Source organism: Phyllostomus discolor, chromosome 6, assembly GCF_004126475.2.
Source record: "Phyllostomus discolor isolate MPI-MPIP mPhyDis1 chromosome 6, mPhyDis1.pri.v3, whole genome shotgun sequence".
Taxonomy (NCBI): domain Eukaryota; kingdom Metazoa; phylum Chordata; class Mammalia; order Chiroptera; family Phyllostomidae; genus Phyllostomus; species Phyllostomus discolor.
This window is the reverse complement of record NC_040908.2, coordinates 146,861,066-146,879,058: the sequence shown is the minus strand read 5'-3', so window position 1 is coordinate 146,879,058 and position 17,993 is coordinate 146,861,066. Positions and strand designations below refer to the sequence as shown.

Genomic DNA, 17,993 nt, shown 5'->3' with positions numbered 1-17,993 from the left:
GTGGCAGGAAGGCGGAGCAGAACCAAAGCACCACTGAGCTGACTTTGACCTTGAGCTTTTCCTGCACTTGGCGACGTGGATAAGGAACGACCCTACAGAGGACCTTCGAGGACACGGTTTTGTAACCGTGCTGCATTTGGGACGGGAAAGTCGATACGATCAAACACACATACCACCGTATGCGGTGCGAAGCCACCACCTAATTTCCGTCCCCAGCAGATGGAAGGGACCGAACCACCTGATGGGAGCTGGGGAGGGGGAGGAGGAGGAGAGCTGGCTGGCTTCCAGGCACCACGCCTCGCCGCTCAGAGTGACCACAGTGAGCGCCGGCCAGTGCCGGCCACTTCTCCCACAGGCTCCCAGGCTGGTGAGCCCTGGCCACCCTGCCCCACCTCAGCCCTGATGCCAACACCCCTGAAGCCCACCTGGTGGCCAAGAGCCCCCAGAAGGAACAGGCAATGCAACTCCCACCGGTGCAGAGTCAGTGAGCACTCGCAGGCCGCGGGCCTTTCCAGAACGTCATTTATTAAAAACAGACCCCCGTCCCCCTCACCCGCGCCAGCGAAGGGGTCCTTTCCCAGCACTGCTTCCCAGACGTGGAACAGTAAGTGTGGGGGATCCAAACACCTCCTAACTGAGGACGAGGTCAGGCTCTCCGGGGCGCGGGGGCAGCAAGCAGGCCTGCTGGGCCAGGAATGAGTGGGACACAGCAGTGCGACCCCAGTGCACCCGACAGTGGCCCGCCACACCACCTGGGGGCGCCGGCGCTCCCACTGCTCCAGGCCCTGGGCCTTCGGACAAGTCCACAATGAGAGGCCCAGGGCTCCACCAGCAGCCTCCTGGGCATCACCAGGCAGCAGAGCAAGTAACTCTTGAGAAGGGACAAGGATCAGCGTGGCTTCTACACACGTGGGAAGGGGTAAAAACAGCTAGGCCCAACACAAAACAAGAACATACAGGGCAGGAAGGCCAGGACTGGGGGCGGGAGAGAGAGGCTTGCCCACCCATCGAGTTCCACGCAGACCTGTTCAGAAGCGACTTCAGTGCATGGGGCTCGGTCCACACGCCGAATTCCAGGCCAGCCTCCGGGCCTGATGCAGGCTCCTGCTGCGTGGGCAGTGTGGCCGCCGCTGGCCCGGCCACAGGCAGTTCGGAAAGTCAGGCTCCCCACACGCAGGCCAGCTGCCGGCGCCCGGTTCCTCTGCACTACTTCTTCCGCTTAAGTTTCATGTCTTTTCTGTGCTTCGGATCTCTGTTTTTCTTCAACTTTTTGTTCTGTTTGGGTTCTTGTTTGGCTTCCAATTTCCTTTTCTTGTCACTGGAGGGAAAAAGAGCAGCAGGAGAAAGAATGAAGCACGCACAGACCTAACACCTTTCGGACCGCGTTGCTCTGTCTGAACGGGTTTCCACCCCTGGAACCACGACAACACCCAGCGGGACACAACATTCTTCACAAGCCTATCGGCAGGCCGGGCACCGAGCTGGGGGCCGGGAACACCCCACAGCACCCCAGCCCCTGCCCCAGCCAAGCTCTTAGTCTGTGGACAGACAAGCCCATGTCTCGGTGTCTAAAGCCCAAGTTCCCTTCAGAGCCGGGCACTCGCCTCTCCCACGACTGCAAGACAGACCCGAGGCATCACAAGGGTCCCTCCCGCACACACCACTCAGGAGTTCCCTGGAAACCGGACACAAGACCCCGGGGACCCTGACACAAAGCATGAGACGCCCGGGCAAGCCCCATAATACTTGCTGCGAATATTTTACTCTTCCTAAACGAGAAGAAAGCCTGAGGAGCACTGACTTGGGGGCGTATTTCAGCTGGCCGGTGGGTTCTCCACTGACAGATTAGCGAGGGAGTCACCCGCTCACGGCTTCCTAACTCTGCCATTGCCCCCCGCCCCTTCGAGGCTAAAGATTCTCTCCAGTAGCCTTCTGCCCTGGACACAAACACCTCCCTGTGAAGAGGAATTGAACAGTTCTGTCCAGGGGCACTAACACCGCCTGGACGAAGTGACTGCTCAGGACAAGGGAGGGAAGAGCAGCAAGGCCTCTAAGCATAAGAGAGGACGGGTATCAGTGGTGTCACCTCCCCGAGCACGAACCTTACAGGCACTCAGGCCCCCAGGTGCAGGCGCTGCTGCCACACGGGCCCCTCGCCGGCAGCAACAGCCAACCCAGCGGCAGGAGGGGCCCAGCTCCGCAAGGGCGGGACCAGGCCTTCTCCACGCCACACTCGTTCCCTGCCCTTCCGTGCCAAAGCCACACACTCAGGGCCACAGCCCCCGTGGGCCCTGTGCTGCACCTGCCAGTGTCCATACAAGAAACTAGGACATGGTGACAGCAGGCGTCTGTGCCCCAGCAGAGTGACAGCCTCTGGGGAAGGAGGCCGGCATAGACACGGGAGCGGAGACCCCACGGCGGTGTAGGGAGACTGCAGAGGGCGCATCTGATCTCCGGGGTCCAGGGTTCCTGGAGCACAGAACTTCCTCTTTCTGAACATCTCCAAACTATGCTCTTCAGGGGAACCCCCCCCCACCATCAGTAACTATGGCAATGCCAAGAACGCCCTCTGCCCACCCACCCCAACCCCCTGCAGGAGCCTCACCTCTAGAGGCACAGGGCGGGAAGGCCTGGTTCTCCCCCCATGGGAACGCCAGCAAAGGGTCCGCCCAGAACCCATGGTCATCGACAAGTGAGAGCCTCTGCACAGGCGCCATGGGGAGCGAAACCGTGCAGAGTGGTCCGGGGACCCCTGAGAGCCCAAGGCCCTTCCAGGTGGTCCCCGAGGTCAAAACTGTTTTCATAATAATACTAGTACCTCACCTGCCTTCTTCACTGCTATTCTCTCACAACCGTTCAACTTTCTGGAGGCTACCAGATATGGGATAGCACGAAAGACTGAATGCAGAATCACCAAATATTAATGAGATTTGCAAAAAATGTGAATGTAAAACCGTGCCCCTTTTCATGATGAAATTTTTATGAAGGAAATTTTTAAAAACCACCAAAACCATTGGTCTAGTATTAGACCATTAATTCTAAATGAATAAACTAAAAATTCCTCAGTATTTAACTTCTAGTGTCAGAAATGTGACTAGATAACCCACAGGCCCTGGGGGGTCCATCAGGAACCTTCATGAGGAAGGAACTCAGGGGGGTACGGCAGGCACGACCACAGGCTCCGCAGGGGACCACCCCCAGACCGATTCTGACCCCACCCCCTTTATTAGCTGTGTGTCCTCGGGAAGCTACTTAGCACTTTCAAGCCTCAGTCACTTCATTTAACACAGTAACAGAGCCACCAGAGCCACTGCCCGGTGCTGTTTGCGGGTGCACGGGACGCTGCACAGAAGCCCACAGGAAGGGCTCAGGCCCCGGCAGCAGGGCACTGTCCCCTCGAGCCCACCTTCCTGTGCATCTGGGAAGTACAAGGAGGGCCGAGACCCAGGCCCAGGAGACGCCCCTGCCTGGCCTGCGGGAGGCGCGCTACGAAAGGAGCAGCCCCCAAAGGAAAGAGCAGGGACTGTCCCCCTCCCCAGTGTCTGCTCCAACCTGCTGTCTCCTGATGACAAGGCGAGAGAAGCCCAGTGACCAGACTGTCCCCCCGGGTTGTGCATCAGCCTCACCTTTTCAGGCTGACGATCGAGGCGTTCTGCCCGGCTTTGTTTAAGACCTCGTTCCACTCTTCGTCGTCCCCACGGATGACGTACCTGAGACAATCGAGGGAAGTGTCAGGGTCTGCTCCGAACAGAAGGCCGCTGCCCAAAACGGAGTCAGACAGTGCGAGCGCCCTCATCGGACGCGTGCGGCCGCAAAGGCCAGAGCGGCGGGAGGAGACCAAGCCTGAGCCGTCGGACCCACAGCTCTGAGGCCAGGAGGGCCCCAGCCCACCGGCAGGCACCCAAGAGACAGGGCAGTCCTGCTGGGGGCAGCTGCCCAACTTCTCCCAACTCTGGCTGCCCACCAAAGAAACCTGCCTATCACCCCACCATCTTCTTGCTCCCGCCACCTCCCAGTGCCCACAAGCCCTGGACCTGCACCCCGCCCCACCTCCTGGGGTCTGGCAGTCACGGCCAGTCAAGGTTCTAATATTACAAAGCTGATGACAGAGCTCAAAACGCTGCCCGGGGACCCCGGCCACCTCCCCCTCTCCCATGTCCAGTAACTGCCATCAGTAATGACCCCGAGACTCCAGGACTGAAGGTCAGAAGGGCACAAAGGCCACCAATCCTGGCACTGTTATTTACATCAAGCCAATGGAGGGCAGTGCCCTGCCATAGCTCAAAGAGAACTAGGATTCCCAGTACACACAGGACTCCAGAGCAAGGGGTTTGGTTGCATTGCTTGTTGGTAGCAGAATCCTTTCTTCAAACAAGTCCACATGCAGAAGCCAAACACGTAAAGTGGCGTCCAAAGCAGATGCTCACTGACCAGCAGCCCCCTTCCCTGAGGCACGACATGGGCTCCGAGGGGTCTCGGGGGCACAACTCAAAGTCAGCGTGGCAGCGCTGACGTGGGGAAACCAGGTCCTCCGAAGTCACACAAACAGCGAATTAGGAGGGTTTTCGCTACCAGTGCTTCTAGAAGTGGCCCTGTGAGACACAGCTCCCAGGGCCCCCGGGCTGAGGGACAGGGGAGACCTGCTGACCGATTCCACGGGCACCAGAGCCAAGGCAGAGCCTGCGCTTCCCACGAGCAACTCGAGGGCCTTACTGCGAGAGGTCCATGTTCTTCAGCTTCCCCACTTCCTTCTTGTGCTTCTCCTGGAATTCCTTTGCTGCTTCATCCTGCGGCCAAGGCCCCACAGACAGAGCAGGTCAGAGTCACACAGGGGACACGTCGCAGAAACAGGTGAGGGGCAGACTGTCGCCACGGTGAGCAGCCACCCCCTGCTCCGCAGCCCACCCCTCCACCGCCACAGGCAGCGCCTGCCCAAGCGTAAGCGAGTATGAAACACGCGTTCTGGACAGGCTACGAGGACAAACGACAGGTCACCACGGCAGCCAGACTGCTTGTGCACGCACGTCCCGGGGGAGGCAGAGAGGACCGCAAGTGCTCGGGCACACCCGGGCAGGCACACGGGGGAGAGGCGGTCTCGCACACCCACAGACACTGCACCAGCGAGCTCGCTCAGTGCAGGGACTCTCACTAAAGGGGACCGGGGGCACGACCTGGCGCACGAGGCCTTCAGCGGCTGCGTACCAGGTCATCGCTCAGCGTCTTCATCGTGGGCTCCATGACCACATCCTTCACGGCCACCATCTGCTCCTCAATGGCCTTCTCCTGCACTTCGCTGAAGAGCTACGAAAGACAACAGCCAGGAGGCAGAAGATGGAGCGGCAGCAGGGACCCATCAATCAGCACTGACCCCTCGTGGTCAGGAGCGCACGTGCCTGTGGTCCGAGCATGGAAACACAGACAGCTCAGACACCAGACGCCCGGTGGCAGTGCCTGCGGGGAGAATAGGGCAGATGCAGCCACAGCCCCCCGTGGCCTCAGGCCGTGTGCGCGTGCAGGTGACCGACTGCAGCCCATATGGCCAAGTGTACACCCCGTTCATCTGGGGCGGGGAGCGGGTTGTCACTGTACGTAACCCGAACAGACCAACACCGTGCCCTCGGCCACGCTTACCTTCACGACTTTGCGGATGAGCCGGTTGAAAAGTCCCATCAGCTGGCCTGCGGGCAAGTCAATCTCCTTTTCCAGCTGGTCCACGGACTTATGCTGCAGGCCAAGCCCCAAGAGGAGAGCCTGGAGGAAGGAAAGCCTTCTGAGTGGCCGCCAGGCCTGGCCTTGCCCAGCAAAGGGCGCTGAGAGCAGGGCTGCCCTGTCCTGACCAAAGCTACCTGGCACAAAACATCGACCGCCACTGTGTGCTTTGGAATCTTCTCTTTCACCCTTTTCCTGAAACCACTGAGCAACGCTGCCTCTTCCCAAAACCCCCAGACTACCTCATCCTGGCAAGCAGCTGCTTCGCAGCCACGCTGCAGAAGTTTGAGGTGCTCCGAGACCCCCACTAAGGGGCAGGGGGGACGAGCGTCACGTGTCAGAGGAACATGGGCTCCAGCTGCAGCTTCCCCCTCCTGACTGCACGGCTGGCACCTGCCTCCGCATCTGAGCCCACGCGTCCCCGTGTGCGCCACGGGGAGACCTCTCCCCACCCGCCCATCAGAATTAAATGCACAGAATCATGTTCAAACATCCAACAAACCACCAGCACAAAACTCACTCCGAAAACCCAGCCCCTCCCTCAGCACACAAGCGGCAGGTGACCTACCGACTGGGCAGCGGACAGCGCCAGATCACCCAGCTGGTTCAGGAAATACAGCCGGGAGATGGCCGGGATCATGTCCATGATGAGGTGGTAGTCAACCATGCTGCGTGAATACATCTCCAGCCTCTTCAGGTCGTAGGGGAGAAACAGGGCTTCCAGCTCCTCCCGGCGCAGGGCTGCACATGTGACCAAGCCACACGGGTCAGGGCGGTCCCCGGGCGGCACCCCAACCGCTGCTCCTCCACCGGCCCTTCAGCCCAAGCAGGACAGCCCCGGAAAGGGGCTGCGCCCTGACACAACACGCCAGCCAGGCAGCCCTGCCCCCTCCTGCCGAGGGAAGGCGGCTCTGGGCCATGCGGCGGGTGGACAAGTGGCATATGACCCTTACTTAAGAGTTCCACGCTGACACATCAGATCAAGGCTCCCCTGCCCCAGGGTCAGAGGGACATGACACTCCTTCCCCACCCGGTCACTGTCCTCAGGACACACTTCACAGAGAGAGTGCCTGCTCTGTCCCGCTTCAGGGACAATGGTTTTCAAGATGTAATGGGGAAAACAAAGCACATACACGTGCACACACACGCGCACACACGCGCACACACATTCAGCAACAGAAAAGCAGGAGCCCAGCCGTCAACTGACCACCCTTACACTGTTTGGTATTTTACATAGTCAAACAGAATGTATAGTGCCCAGTGCGCCTCTATGTGCTGGCCACAGAAGGGTGGCAGCACATTCTTACCACAATTTCACAAGTGAGGAAACCTGAGCCTCAGGATAGAGCTAGTTACCCTGTTCGCAGGACTTAAATTCGCTAGCTGAATAACCTGATATGACATCCCTGAAGTCACACCCCCAAAGCCTTGTTATGTAGAGGACTACTGTGGCAGCACCCCCAAGGCAGAGCAGGGCCTGCTGAGCGGAAGAACTCGGGGGAGATGCAGGCCTGGAACCCGCCCCTCAGTTCCCAGCCCCTCCCCTTTTCCGGGCTACCACCTGCGCCTCCTACTTCCCCACAACCAAGCCACTGCCGGCCCTCCACGCCGTCCCGCCCAGCTCACCTGGCTGTGCCGGCTGCCCAATGTTCCTGTTCTGAATGATGTTCAGAGCCAGGGCAGGAGGGAAGGTGCTGAACTGGTAGGACAGCAGAGCTAGGAACCGCCTTCGGAAATCTGTGGGGACAGCCAGAATCAGAGGGCTCAAAGCCCCTGCCCGTCACCCGCTGTCCCTCTTCCACTCAGAAGCACCTTTCCAAAAGGCCGCGAGCCAGGCTCCCTGGTCAGCCTCGCCGTCGTCGCTCAGCGTCTTCAGCATGATGCACGAGTGTTCTCCAGTCAGGTCATTCTGGAAAATGCAGATTCCTGACTGGCACCAGAGCCCCCTTTGGCAAACAACCCGTCATCTCTGAGGGGTAGGAGCACAGAATGAAAGGCTGAGGGCCTCCACGGGCCCTTCCTTCCTCCCTAATCGGGAGCGGTGCCCTCGCCCTCACATCCTCGCGTGGCATCACTTCCTACACCGGGGCTTTCGTGCTGTCCTGCAGCTTCTCAGACGCCATGGCAACAGTGCAGGGCTGCTCAGCCTTCAGAGCACCACTCCTGCCCTGCACCTGCGGGAGTGAGCCACATGCTCACGCCAGGCAGATTACGGACTCAGGAGTTAGCACAGCTTCAACTCCTCATGATCTGGCTAACACGTTTTGGTGCCTTACAGCAAAAACTTTACGTCCAAACACCAGAGTTGCCATGCTGGCCACCGGTTTGCAAGTGCAGGCCTCTTTAGGTGCTAAAACAGCAACCATAGGTTTTTAAACTTCTACTACGTAACGACAAAGCCCCATCCCATAAAAACATCTCCTGGATTTCAAATTTTTTGTGTGACAAAACACCAGCACCAGGTCACAAACGAGCAGCACACAGCATGCGATCACACTGAGGACACACTGAGCTCGACAGGCTGCACTCCTGCAGCCGACTGCCAAACTGAGACCCCAGCCCCCACCTCTACAACAGGCACCGCCCTGAGACGCTGGCTTCGTGCTCTCCGAAAACCAAGGCTCCAACACGCCTTCCCCTCTGCGGACGATCCCCCTCACTGAGAACATAGAAGCATTCAGAAAAGAACTTCTCCATCCTTCCAACACCAACTCAACCAGCTGGCCGGCACCTTCCACACCCACACTCTTCGCCTTTCCTCCCATACCCGCCCCCCCCTCCCAAGGCCGGCATCCCTGTGATCACACCCCTCTGCGGCACTATCATGTGCGTGATTTCTGCAGGATCCCACCTGCAGGGGATGGACAGGTTCTACAATCTCCCGCTGGTGAGCCCCCTTCACTCCAGTCTCCCTCCAGGACCCCGCTGCCCAGCTCCCTTCTGCTCTGTGTATGACTCATCTATTCGGTTTCTCTCTCGCCTCCCATTCTCTCCAGTCACGCTGCTGCACTGAGGCCATTTCCATTCAGATCACTACTGCTGAGAAGTCGAATCACATCGGCCAATTGTCTCTCCTCATCTTAGCTGTTCTCGGAAAAGCAATCGACTCCCCTTCTGGAAACGCTCACTCATCCTGGCCGTGACACCAACCCCCTGCCATTCTCCCAGGGGTCCAGTGGCTCCTTCGCAGTCTCCCCAGTTGTTTGCTCTTCCTCGTTTCTCCGAGCACCGACGATTCCACGGACTCACCCTCTTCTCCAGCTCCCTTCAGTTCCCACTTTCAATAGCTTTAAATACTGATTCACTGACGGAACAAGAGTACAGATAGTACTCTGTATCTGTGGGTTCCTCATCTTCAGAGTCAACCAACCACACATCCAGAAGAGCCAGGAAGAGAATGTTACATTTTGCTGATGTGTACTCTGTGGTTAGGTCCACTATGGTTGATGAACCGAACATGTATAGCTTTTCCAGCCATTATACCCTAAACAATACAGAACAACAACCATTCACACAGCATTTACATCGCACTGGTATTACAAGTGGTCTAGAAATGATTTAAAGTTCCAGGGAAAGCACGTGCAGGCTACGTGCAAACACTGAGCCGTGTCATACAAGGGACGTCAGCACCCACAGATGCTGGCGTCTGCAGGGGCAGGGGGTTGGGAGCTGTTCTGAAACCAGCCCCTGCGGACCCAAAGGGCTGACTGCATTTACGAACACGTACTGTATGTAGTAATACTATTAAGTTCTGGGGTCACAGCAGTGAAGACCAAAAATACTTGCCCCAAAGGAATATATCCTATTAGGAATGTGCCAACAACCCCCAAAACCACCTGCCGTTCCAACCCCCTCCGTGAACCCCGGACTCCTACCGTCACCTGCCTGCTCCAAACTTCCGCACGGGCAGCTCTCAGGCATCTCACAGGACTATGCCCAAAAACATCCCCACTTTTCCCTCCTGTGGGTCTCATCTCAGCAAAGCGCAGCACCCGCGCCCCTTCCTCAAGCCAAAAATCTAGGACTTCATCCTTGATCTCCTGTTCACTCATCTTCGACATCCAACCCTTCAGTGCCAGTCAGCTTAACCTCCAAACCACACCTCACCACTGGCCACTTCTCTCCGTCTTCACTGCTTGACCTCCGAACCAACCCACCACATCTCCTAACCACTCCTCTTCCTGCCAGCCCCGTCCACGGTCCTCTAACCCCTCCTCCAACGGAACCCGAAGGCAATGCGGGGCCCTTGCCCACTGCCCGGTGCCCTCATGGACTCCCCAGCCAGAGTGGCGCTCTTGTTTCCTTTGCTCAGTCACCAAGTCCAGGCCCACCTCAGGCCCTATGCTCAGTGTGCCCTCTGCTTAGAAACACTCTCTTGCCCTGGGCAGTGTGGCTCAGTGGACTGAGCACCAGCCTGCGAACCAAAAGGTCGCCAGTTCGATTCCCAGTCAGGGCACGCGCCTGGGTTGCGAGCCTGGGAGAGGCAACCACACATTGTCTCTCCCTCTCTTTCTCCTTCCTTGCCCCTCTCTAAAAATAAATAATTAAAATCTTTAAAAACAGACAAAAAACACCCTTTCACAGCTGTTCCATTCTAATTATTCAGGTTTCGGTTCAAAAGGTCACCCTTCGGAGGCCTGAAAACGCATTTGTTCACTTTTTTGTTGCCTACTTCTACCCGTTAGAAAATAAGCTTCATGGCGTAACTTGCTCACCACCTGATTCACTGTAGGTTGCTAAATAAAAAATTCTTTTAATGAATTGACGATCACAAACTTTCCCTCCCACAATAATTCTCTGTCATACACTCTTCTCCTAAAACCGCTTTTCTCTCTTTTTCTTTTTTAAAGGAAATTCAAGGAGGCCCCAGGTTACAGGCATCCAGAATCTGATGCCCCTCATCTATTTCATAATCCAGCGCCACACCCGGGTGCCCCAGCAGCAGACGACGTAGTGCAGGATGAACAGGTGCCCACACTGCCTTCCCATGAGGACGGCTGTTCTGGGGTCGTCGGGACGACCTCTGGGAGACACAGGAACACCTGCTCAGAGCAGGGCAGGGGCCACCGTGAGGCACTGTGCAAGGACAGACCTGTCACCAGCTGTAACCACAACCCACACCCCTCCTCCGCCAAACGGCTCCCTCACCGGGGTCTGTCTCAGGTAAACAGGAACAAACCCAGCTCGTTTCCAGAACCTGTAAGACATGAAGAGAGCAGGTCACCATGTGTGCATTCTGACAGCTGACTGACAAGGCCGGGAAGGGCCGGGAGGGACAGGGAGTCAACAAGTGTCTGGCAAGCACCTACTGGGAAGGCAGACACACAGCCCATGGAACCCTCAGTTCAAATGCCAAGGCCAAGGGGGTGGTTCGGAGAGGAAGGACAGGCGAACCCTTACTTGAGGAGCCTGGGGGTCAAGCCATAGGACACGCCCAGGTAATCCAGGCGCTCGGCAGGCCTCTCGTTCAACTTGAGGAGCAAGGGAGGCAGGTCCTTCCGGGGGGTGACAACTTCTTCCAGCAAGCTGACAGCCTAGAGGCCATGGGGGAAAGCACAGTCCACCCGGCAGAGGGAAAGGAAGGTGAGTGCCTCTCCTGGCACCACCGCCACACCAGGCTCCAGACTGGACACAGCACACACCCGGACGGGCCTCTTGGTCTGTCCCTATGGTTTTTTAAATCCAGGAGCACCAGGCAGTCCAGCGCTCACTCCTAAGTACACCGACCCCTTAGGTAAGCACGGAATCACACTGCTGAGACCCAGAATGCGGCAGAGCCACACGGCTTAGAAACGTCTAACAGATTTACGAAGAGAAGAGGCAGGGTTCCGAAGATGCAGGCTGAAGGCCCAGGTCTACCGCTGGGCGGCTCCGTGACTCAGAAAGTGACAAGCCCCCTCCCCACCTCTGCAACAGGCACACTGTGAAGTTCAAATGAGTGTGTGCAGAAAGCCGTTCCATTTCCCAGTGTTGACCATGCTTCCTACGAAGGAGGACGCAACTTCGCCAAGCCTGGGCTGACAGGGGGAGGTCGAGAGGGTGGTGTTAAGCTGGGATGTGCATCAGCATCACCTGGAAGCTTGCTAAGACTCACGTTACTGGGCCTCACCCGCCCGAACTTCTGATTCAGGTCTAGGGCAGGACTCAAGAATCTGCATTTTAACAAGTTTCCAGGTGATGCTAATGATGCTAATCTGAAGATCTCAAATGTAAGGTTCAAGAAGGCAGCACCTTCTCCAAAGTGGGAGAAAGCATCTGCTACTACTCAGAGGAAGCAGGCCACTAAGTAGTTCCTGATGATGCCCCCGAAGACCCAGGGAAGAATCCTCCCAGGAACCAGGAGTTCAGCCAAAAGTTGCTCACCTCGCTGCTGACGGTGTGGATTTCTTGTGATGCCTGAACCACCTTCTCCTCAAGGCACGGGAACCTGCCTTCATAGTACACTTGCAGCAGCTGCAGAGCTCGGCTCCCGTAGCCCATCTGTGAGCACACACGCAGGGCAAAGGAAGAGGTGTTCCAGGCTGTCCGTCTGTCTGAACAACCGCTACGCTCCTGTACCGCTCCCAGAAAGCCTTCACTGTGGGCCAAACTGCTCTTGACAAAGAACCAACGAAATCCCTCAGGGAGGCCAGAGCAGAGACCCTAACAGGTGTGCGTAGTACGGCCCTCGCTCTCGCACTGTCTGGCCCATCAAGAAGAGCCCGTGTGCCACCTGAGCGTGAGGACGGCCGGCTGGGACTGCTGGTCCGCAGGTTGGCAAGCCCAGCCTGACTTCTCCACAGCTAGCCCCTCAGTGGCGACATCCGAGGGACAGGAGGCAACAACAAGTAGATCTGGTTCACGAGCCCGGTCCTCACAAAGGAAGAGCGAGCACACACGATCATCCTGTCCACCCACCCCGCCCCCAGCTCCAGCGAACTCCGCAGCAGGGAAGTGCCTAACACCGCTTGCTCCTGACCAGCTTCCCCCTCACACAGCCACATGCACCCGCCCTAACGAGCCAGCACCACAGCTGCGGCCAGCTACGGCACACCGGGGCTCCGAGGCGTGAGGACACATTACCCCTTGATAATCCGGGTGAACAGCAATGCGAACGACCCTTCCACCTGAAAGACCACCGAAGTCTGGATCTTGGAACTGTGGGGGAGACACAAGCCAGCAACTTAGCGACACAACACGTCCTCCAACACCGCCAGCTGCACTCACACCGACGTGCCAGGGAAAGCGCTGCATCACCTGTTCTGACACTGTCCACGGAATCAGGTCTCCCGAAGCCTTCTTCCCTCGAGACAGGCTGCTCAAGATGGACTGGCGAGAAATCTCCCCCTCCAGGCACACCTGTGGGTGAGGCAGGGCCGTGCAGACAGGAGGCCGGCCCCAGGGAGACGGCCCCTTCACAGAACTTCATCTACCTCCTGCTACTCCTCTGACTAGGCCGGCTGTTTCCGCCCCAGGTCAGACTTAGCCCTGACTCGTCCCTTCCGATGGAAGTTTCATTACTACACCCCATGGGCCCCCCGACACTGTCACTAACAAGGCACAGGACTGCCATCTTCCTGGCCCAAAGAGCAAAAACCACACTAGGAAGAACCTCCATGCATGGTGAGTGTGCGCACACGCTGCTGAAGACACAGCATGCTCACGCAGCTCTGTACGAAACAGTGGGAACTTATATGAGGACTCAAGTATCTGACAGGAGAACAGTAAACACAATACGGTATGTGTGTGTAATGAAATACAATGCAGCCTTTGAAAATGATGCAGGTTAGCCCTGGCTGGGTAGCTCAGTTGGTTGGAGCATCATCACCCTGCACACCAAAAGGCTGTGAGTTTGATTCCCAGTCAGGGCACACTCCTAGGTTTCAGGTTCACTCCCCAGTCAGGAGGCTTATAGGAGGCAACCAACCAATGTTTCTCTCTCACACTGATGTATGTGTGCGGGTGCCTTTCCCCTCTTTCTAAAAATTAAATATATCCACGGGAGATAATAAAAAATTGTGTATATTATAAATATTTGATATTTTGCAAAAAAAAAAAAAAAAGAAAGATTACCAAGCACTATGATCCCATGCTTATGAAAAGGCAAAATGATGCAGAAATGCATAAACACATGCCAGGCATTAGAAACATTTTTCCAATCAGTTTCTTCTAATTTTGTTTAAGTACCACGTACTGCTTTCGAAATAAAGGAGAACAGACACACAGTTCTGTGGCAGGAAGAGCTCCAAGTCAAAATACGCGTGGCCAGTGCTAACTCTCACCCACCCGGCAGCAGTGGGGCCACGGGCTTCTGTCCCAGGTGCTTTCCCTCCGACACACCTGCCCGGCCCACCTCAGGGACACCCAGCCTCTTGGCTGCAGACCAGGAATCTACAGCTTCCCCTTCCGCTGCGTTTACTGAGCCATTATCCCTTTCAATTTCCAAAGTCAATGCCACAAGGACGCCTCTGCTTCCGTACCTGGACGACAGCCAGCACTTCGGGAAGGGAGTTCTGGGTGGGGGGCACGGGAGGCAGGAGGCAGAAGAGATGGTGGGCAGGTGCATCCGACAGCATCTGGAGATCGTTGGGCGAGTTCTGCGGGCACAACCACGGGTCAGTGAGAACCGCTCCTCACTGTCCTTTACTGAAGATGCTACTCGGAGTCCGTGGGTGGCTGGGGTGCTGCCTTCCCCAAGGCTGCGTAGCGAGCCGACACCCTGGGAAGCGCCTGTCTAGTATCTTGGGCACTCAGCCTGAGACTCTTCCAAGTGGCTGAAGTGGGACTTAGCCTCAAACGTTTGCGGTCACCTGCCCACGAGTGCTGAGGCTTCAGGGCAGCATGGACTGCTGAGTCGGCACTGCCCGCTGCCCAGCTGGGACACAAGCTCTGTCCTGACGAGAGGCTGCCACTTCGAGAAAACCCGTCACCACTCCTGACACCAACTCTTCCGCCTTCCATTAATGGGCGTTCGCAAAACTGCTACCCAGACACCCTGAGCATGTCCTTTCCCACACGCCCTTCAGTTGTCAAGGCATTCGAATATTCTCAATTCTCACTGCTCCTCGAAAGCAGCCCAGAGGAACAAGGCTGGTTTCAGGTCCAAGGGCAGCAACTGCTACGTCACCTGAGCCTCACTCAGAGCCTAGCAGACAGGTGAGAAGCGGAGCAGCCCTTAAAATGGGCGACGCCCCCCACCTCTCCAGCGCCCAGGCGCGGCGCCACACACAGGAATCCCACACTCTGCGGGCAAAGCTGGAAGCCCAACGATCTCAACAGCAGTGGGAGACGCAACTTCTCCACCAAGATCACTGGCCCTTGCCAATGTCAGGACGCTGAAATCCCCGTGGAAGTCACCTGACCCACTCCACTGCGTAACAGAAGGTGCAAAAAGCCAAGGAAAAGGGCACTGTCAGGGCTGGAGTGCACCCAAGGGCTAGTGGCAGTCACCTTGTAGTGCGAAGCCACATAGAGGGCCATGAGCCGCTGGAGGAAGACTTCGGAGGCCTTGTGGTAGCAGAAGAGGGTGTCTCTGTTAACATAGTAGCTGGGCTCAGAGTTAAGCCAATGGAACAAATCTTAGGAAGCCCACACAGGACACCCTACTCCCAAAGGCGACCTGGGAAGGGGGGCTCCCCTCACCTTAGGAACGGGAACCCTGCATCCCGAGCAGAAACACTCCAGGGGAGGAAAGAAGGGGAATCGGGAACGTTTGGCTTTCCCCTCTCCCTAGACACTGAGGGCCAAGCCTTTCCCGTAACCCTGCCACCCCTCCCCCCCGCCCCTCCGCGGGGCACAGGAAGCCCGGGAGGATACAGGTCGCAGGCCTCGGGCAGGGGGCAGCCCGACACGATCCGGGTAATGTTGAGGCAGTCCAGGCACAGCAGGTCGTTCAGCCACTTCTCCACCGCGTCCCCAGGGGCGTAGCGGATGGACTCCTGCAGGGACACCTCGTGCAGCGTTCGCGCTGTACACACACACATGCAATGAGAAACCATTAGTAAATACTTTCTGGGTCAAAGAGCAAAGCAAATGTTTTACTGTGTCACACTGTGCCCACATAAATACGGCTCGAGAATTTAAACTGAGTGGCTCTGAAGTGTTCTGGCAGACGAGCAGCTTGCCAGGACACCGATCCCAAAGGGCTCTCGCTAAGTCGATACAACTGAGCCCCGAGGTGGGGACAAATAAGAGTGCCACCACCAGAGGGCCCAGTCAGGCTCCGATCTGGTCACTGGCCTGCTACTCTCCGGAGAAAAGCAACTCCTGCTGTTGGGGACTGAGCCTCTCTGCCTCACTGCAGGAAGGTCTGGTACTGCCCACAAGGTCACAAGGGGAAGGGCCCAGCAAGAGTCCAAAGGGACTCGCTGCGCACCTGAGGCCAGCCTGGCTGTCGTCGTGGTCTTGTTCTCGGCGGTGGTGCTGATCTGGCTCTGGGCGCTCTGCTGGCGGAGCTGCTGAATGAGCTTCAGGGACAGGGACCGGCCGGTGCCCTCATAGCTGAAGTGAAAGCAAAGGCAATCAGACACAGGGGCCCAAATCCGTCCTCCAGAAGGGGAAAGAGAACTACTTTCTCCATCCTGCTGCAACACCAGACGCCTGTCCTCCAAGGGTGGCCCCGCCCACCTCTGAGCTTCTGGGACCACTCGGGCACCCCCGAAGGAGGCAGGGCAGCTCGGGAGCTCAGCCCAGAGCCATCCTGGGCTCGAGTCCTGGCATGTCTACTCAGTACTCCTGGGTGAGGAGCGTCAACCTCTTTCAGCCTCATCCTCACATGGGGCCTGCTCTGCACACCCCACAGAGGCTGTGCCGTGAACTAAATAACGTAAGGACTGAGAAAGTTACATGCGTAAAGCCTTCGGCGTAATGAAACTAAAACACAGTTAAGTGGTTGATTGATGCGAGCTGCTGTCAGAAGTGACATGCTTAAAGGAATGAACACAACGTTTCCAGTTTGGGAAATCAAGATTAAACAAATCTGCCACTGAAATAATTCCTTTAATTACCACTTTCACTTAAAAGGTAACGTAAAACAAGTTGCAAAAAAATTGGAAAAAATAAATTTTTTATAAGCTGATAGCCGAACCACCACTTTTCAATCGTATTTCCTCGTCTTTCTTCACAAGCCTATGTGATCACAGGGAGCAGACTGCTCAGTGGGCTTTCTTGTTCATCAGTGCATTGTTCTGTAGCTCTCATTACCATAGTATTTAAAGACTACGTAAATACTTTCTCTTACTGAAGTACGACCTCTAAAGAACGATCGAAATACTGGAATTTTAAACTATCCACCCCACATAGCAAAGCTTTCTTAAAGGAATTCCACCGACCTATTTAAAAACAAAAACAAGAAAAAGCACAAGCAACACCACTAAAAACTTTTGTGCTCCAAAGGACATTTATCGGGAAAGTGGAAAAAACAGAATAGAAGAAAAATTTTGTGTATCATATACCTGATAACGGGCTTGTGTCTAGAATATATAAGGAAACATTACAGCTCAGTTAGAAAAGACAACCCAATCAGAAGGTGAGGAGAGGACCTGAACAGCTAGTTCTCCAAAGAAGATGCACCAACAGCCAAGGAGCACGTAAGACGGCCCGCGTCCTCAGCCGTCGAGAAGATAACAAAGGAAGACTGTACGAGACACCACCTGGCACTCCTGAGGAAGGCTAGAATCGGAAAGACGTGGCAGCCCGGCTGGTGTGGCTCAGTTGCTTGGGCACTGTCCCACACACTGCAAGGCTGCAGGTTCTATTCCCAGTCAGGGCACATGCCTGGGTTTGGTCCCCAGTTGGGGGCCTGCAGGAGGCAGGCGATGGATATTTCTCTCTCACATCAATGTTTCTCTCCTTCTCTTTCTCCCTCCCTTCCCCTCTCTCTAGAACCATTAAAAAGGGGGAAAAAGGCATACGATGAATACTGGCAAAGATATGGAAAAACTGTAATCTTCATACACTGCTAGTGAAAATGTGAAATGGAACAGCCGCTTTGGAGAACAGTCTGGCGGTTCCTCAAATGATCAAACAGAAATTTACTATTTTACTCGGTAATTTCACTCCCAGGTAGAAATACCCAAGAAAACCGAACACATGCCCACACAAAAACCCGTACACGAACATTCACAGCAGCATTCCTCCTAAAAGGCAAAAGACAGAAACAGCCCAAATGTCCATCAACAGATGAATGGAAAAGCAAAACGTTCCTAAACACACAACAGAGTATGATTTGGCCACAAAAGGAATGAAGTAGCAATACAAACTACATGGATGAACCTTAAAAACATTATGCTAAGTGGAAGGAGCCA

The 17,993-nt window shown here is 56.0% G+C and overlaps 1 protein-coding gene across 3 annotated transcripts in view; it reads right to left on the bottom strand.

Moving 5' to 3' along the window:
* Positions 1-504: 504 nt before the first annotated feature.
* The window catches only part of NAT10 (N-acetyltransferase 10), a 40,020-nt gene continuing 22,531 nt past the window's right edge, over positions 505-17,993 (bottom strand). The window contains exons 13-29 of one of the 3 annotated variants that reach the window (XM_036029219.1): positions 16,064-16,188; positions 15,505-15,655; positions 15,139-15,235; positions 14,169-14,285; positions 12,946-13,047; positions 12,772-12,846; positions 12,073-12,189; positions 11,110-11,243; positions 10,858-10,906; positions 7,522-7,618; positions 7,336-7,446; positions 6,278-6,450; positions 5,632-5,751; positions 5,203-5,301; positions 4,714-4,787; positions 3,627-3,710; positions 505-1,318 (exon numbers count right to left, since the gene is read on the bottom strand). In XM_036029219.1, the coding sequence (XP_035885112.1) occupies positions 1,207-1,318; positions 3,627-3,710; positions 4,714-4,787; positions 5,203-5,301; positions 5,632-5,751; positions 6,278-6,450; positions 7,336-7,446; positions 7,522-7,618; positions 10,858-10,906; positions 11,110-11,243; positions 12,073-12,189; positions 12,772-12,846; positions 12,946-13,047; positions 14,169-14,285; positions 15,139-15,235; positions 15,505-15,655; positions 16,064-16,188 (1,837 nt within the window). In that variant the 3' untranslated portion in view covers positions 505-1,206. The remainder of the gene's footprint in view (positions 1,319-3,626; positions 3,711-4,713; positions 4,788-5,202; positions 5,302-5,631; positions 5,752-6,277; positions 6,451-7,335; positions 7,447-7,521; positions 7,619-10,857; positions 10,907-11,109; positions 11,244-12,072; positions 12,190-12,771; positions 12,847-12,945; positions 13,048-14,168; positions 14,286-15,138; positions 15,236-15,504; positions 15,656-16,063; positions 16,189-17,993) is intronic. The other 2 variants (XM_028516680.2, XM_036029220.1) reach the window with 2 other exon arrangements.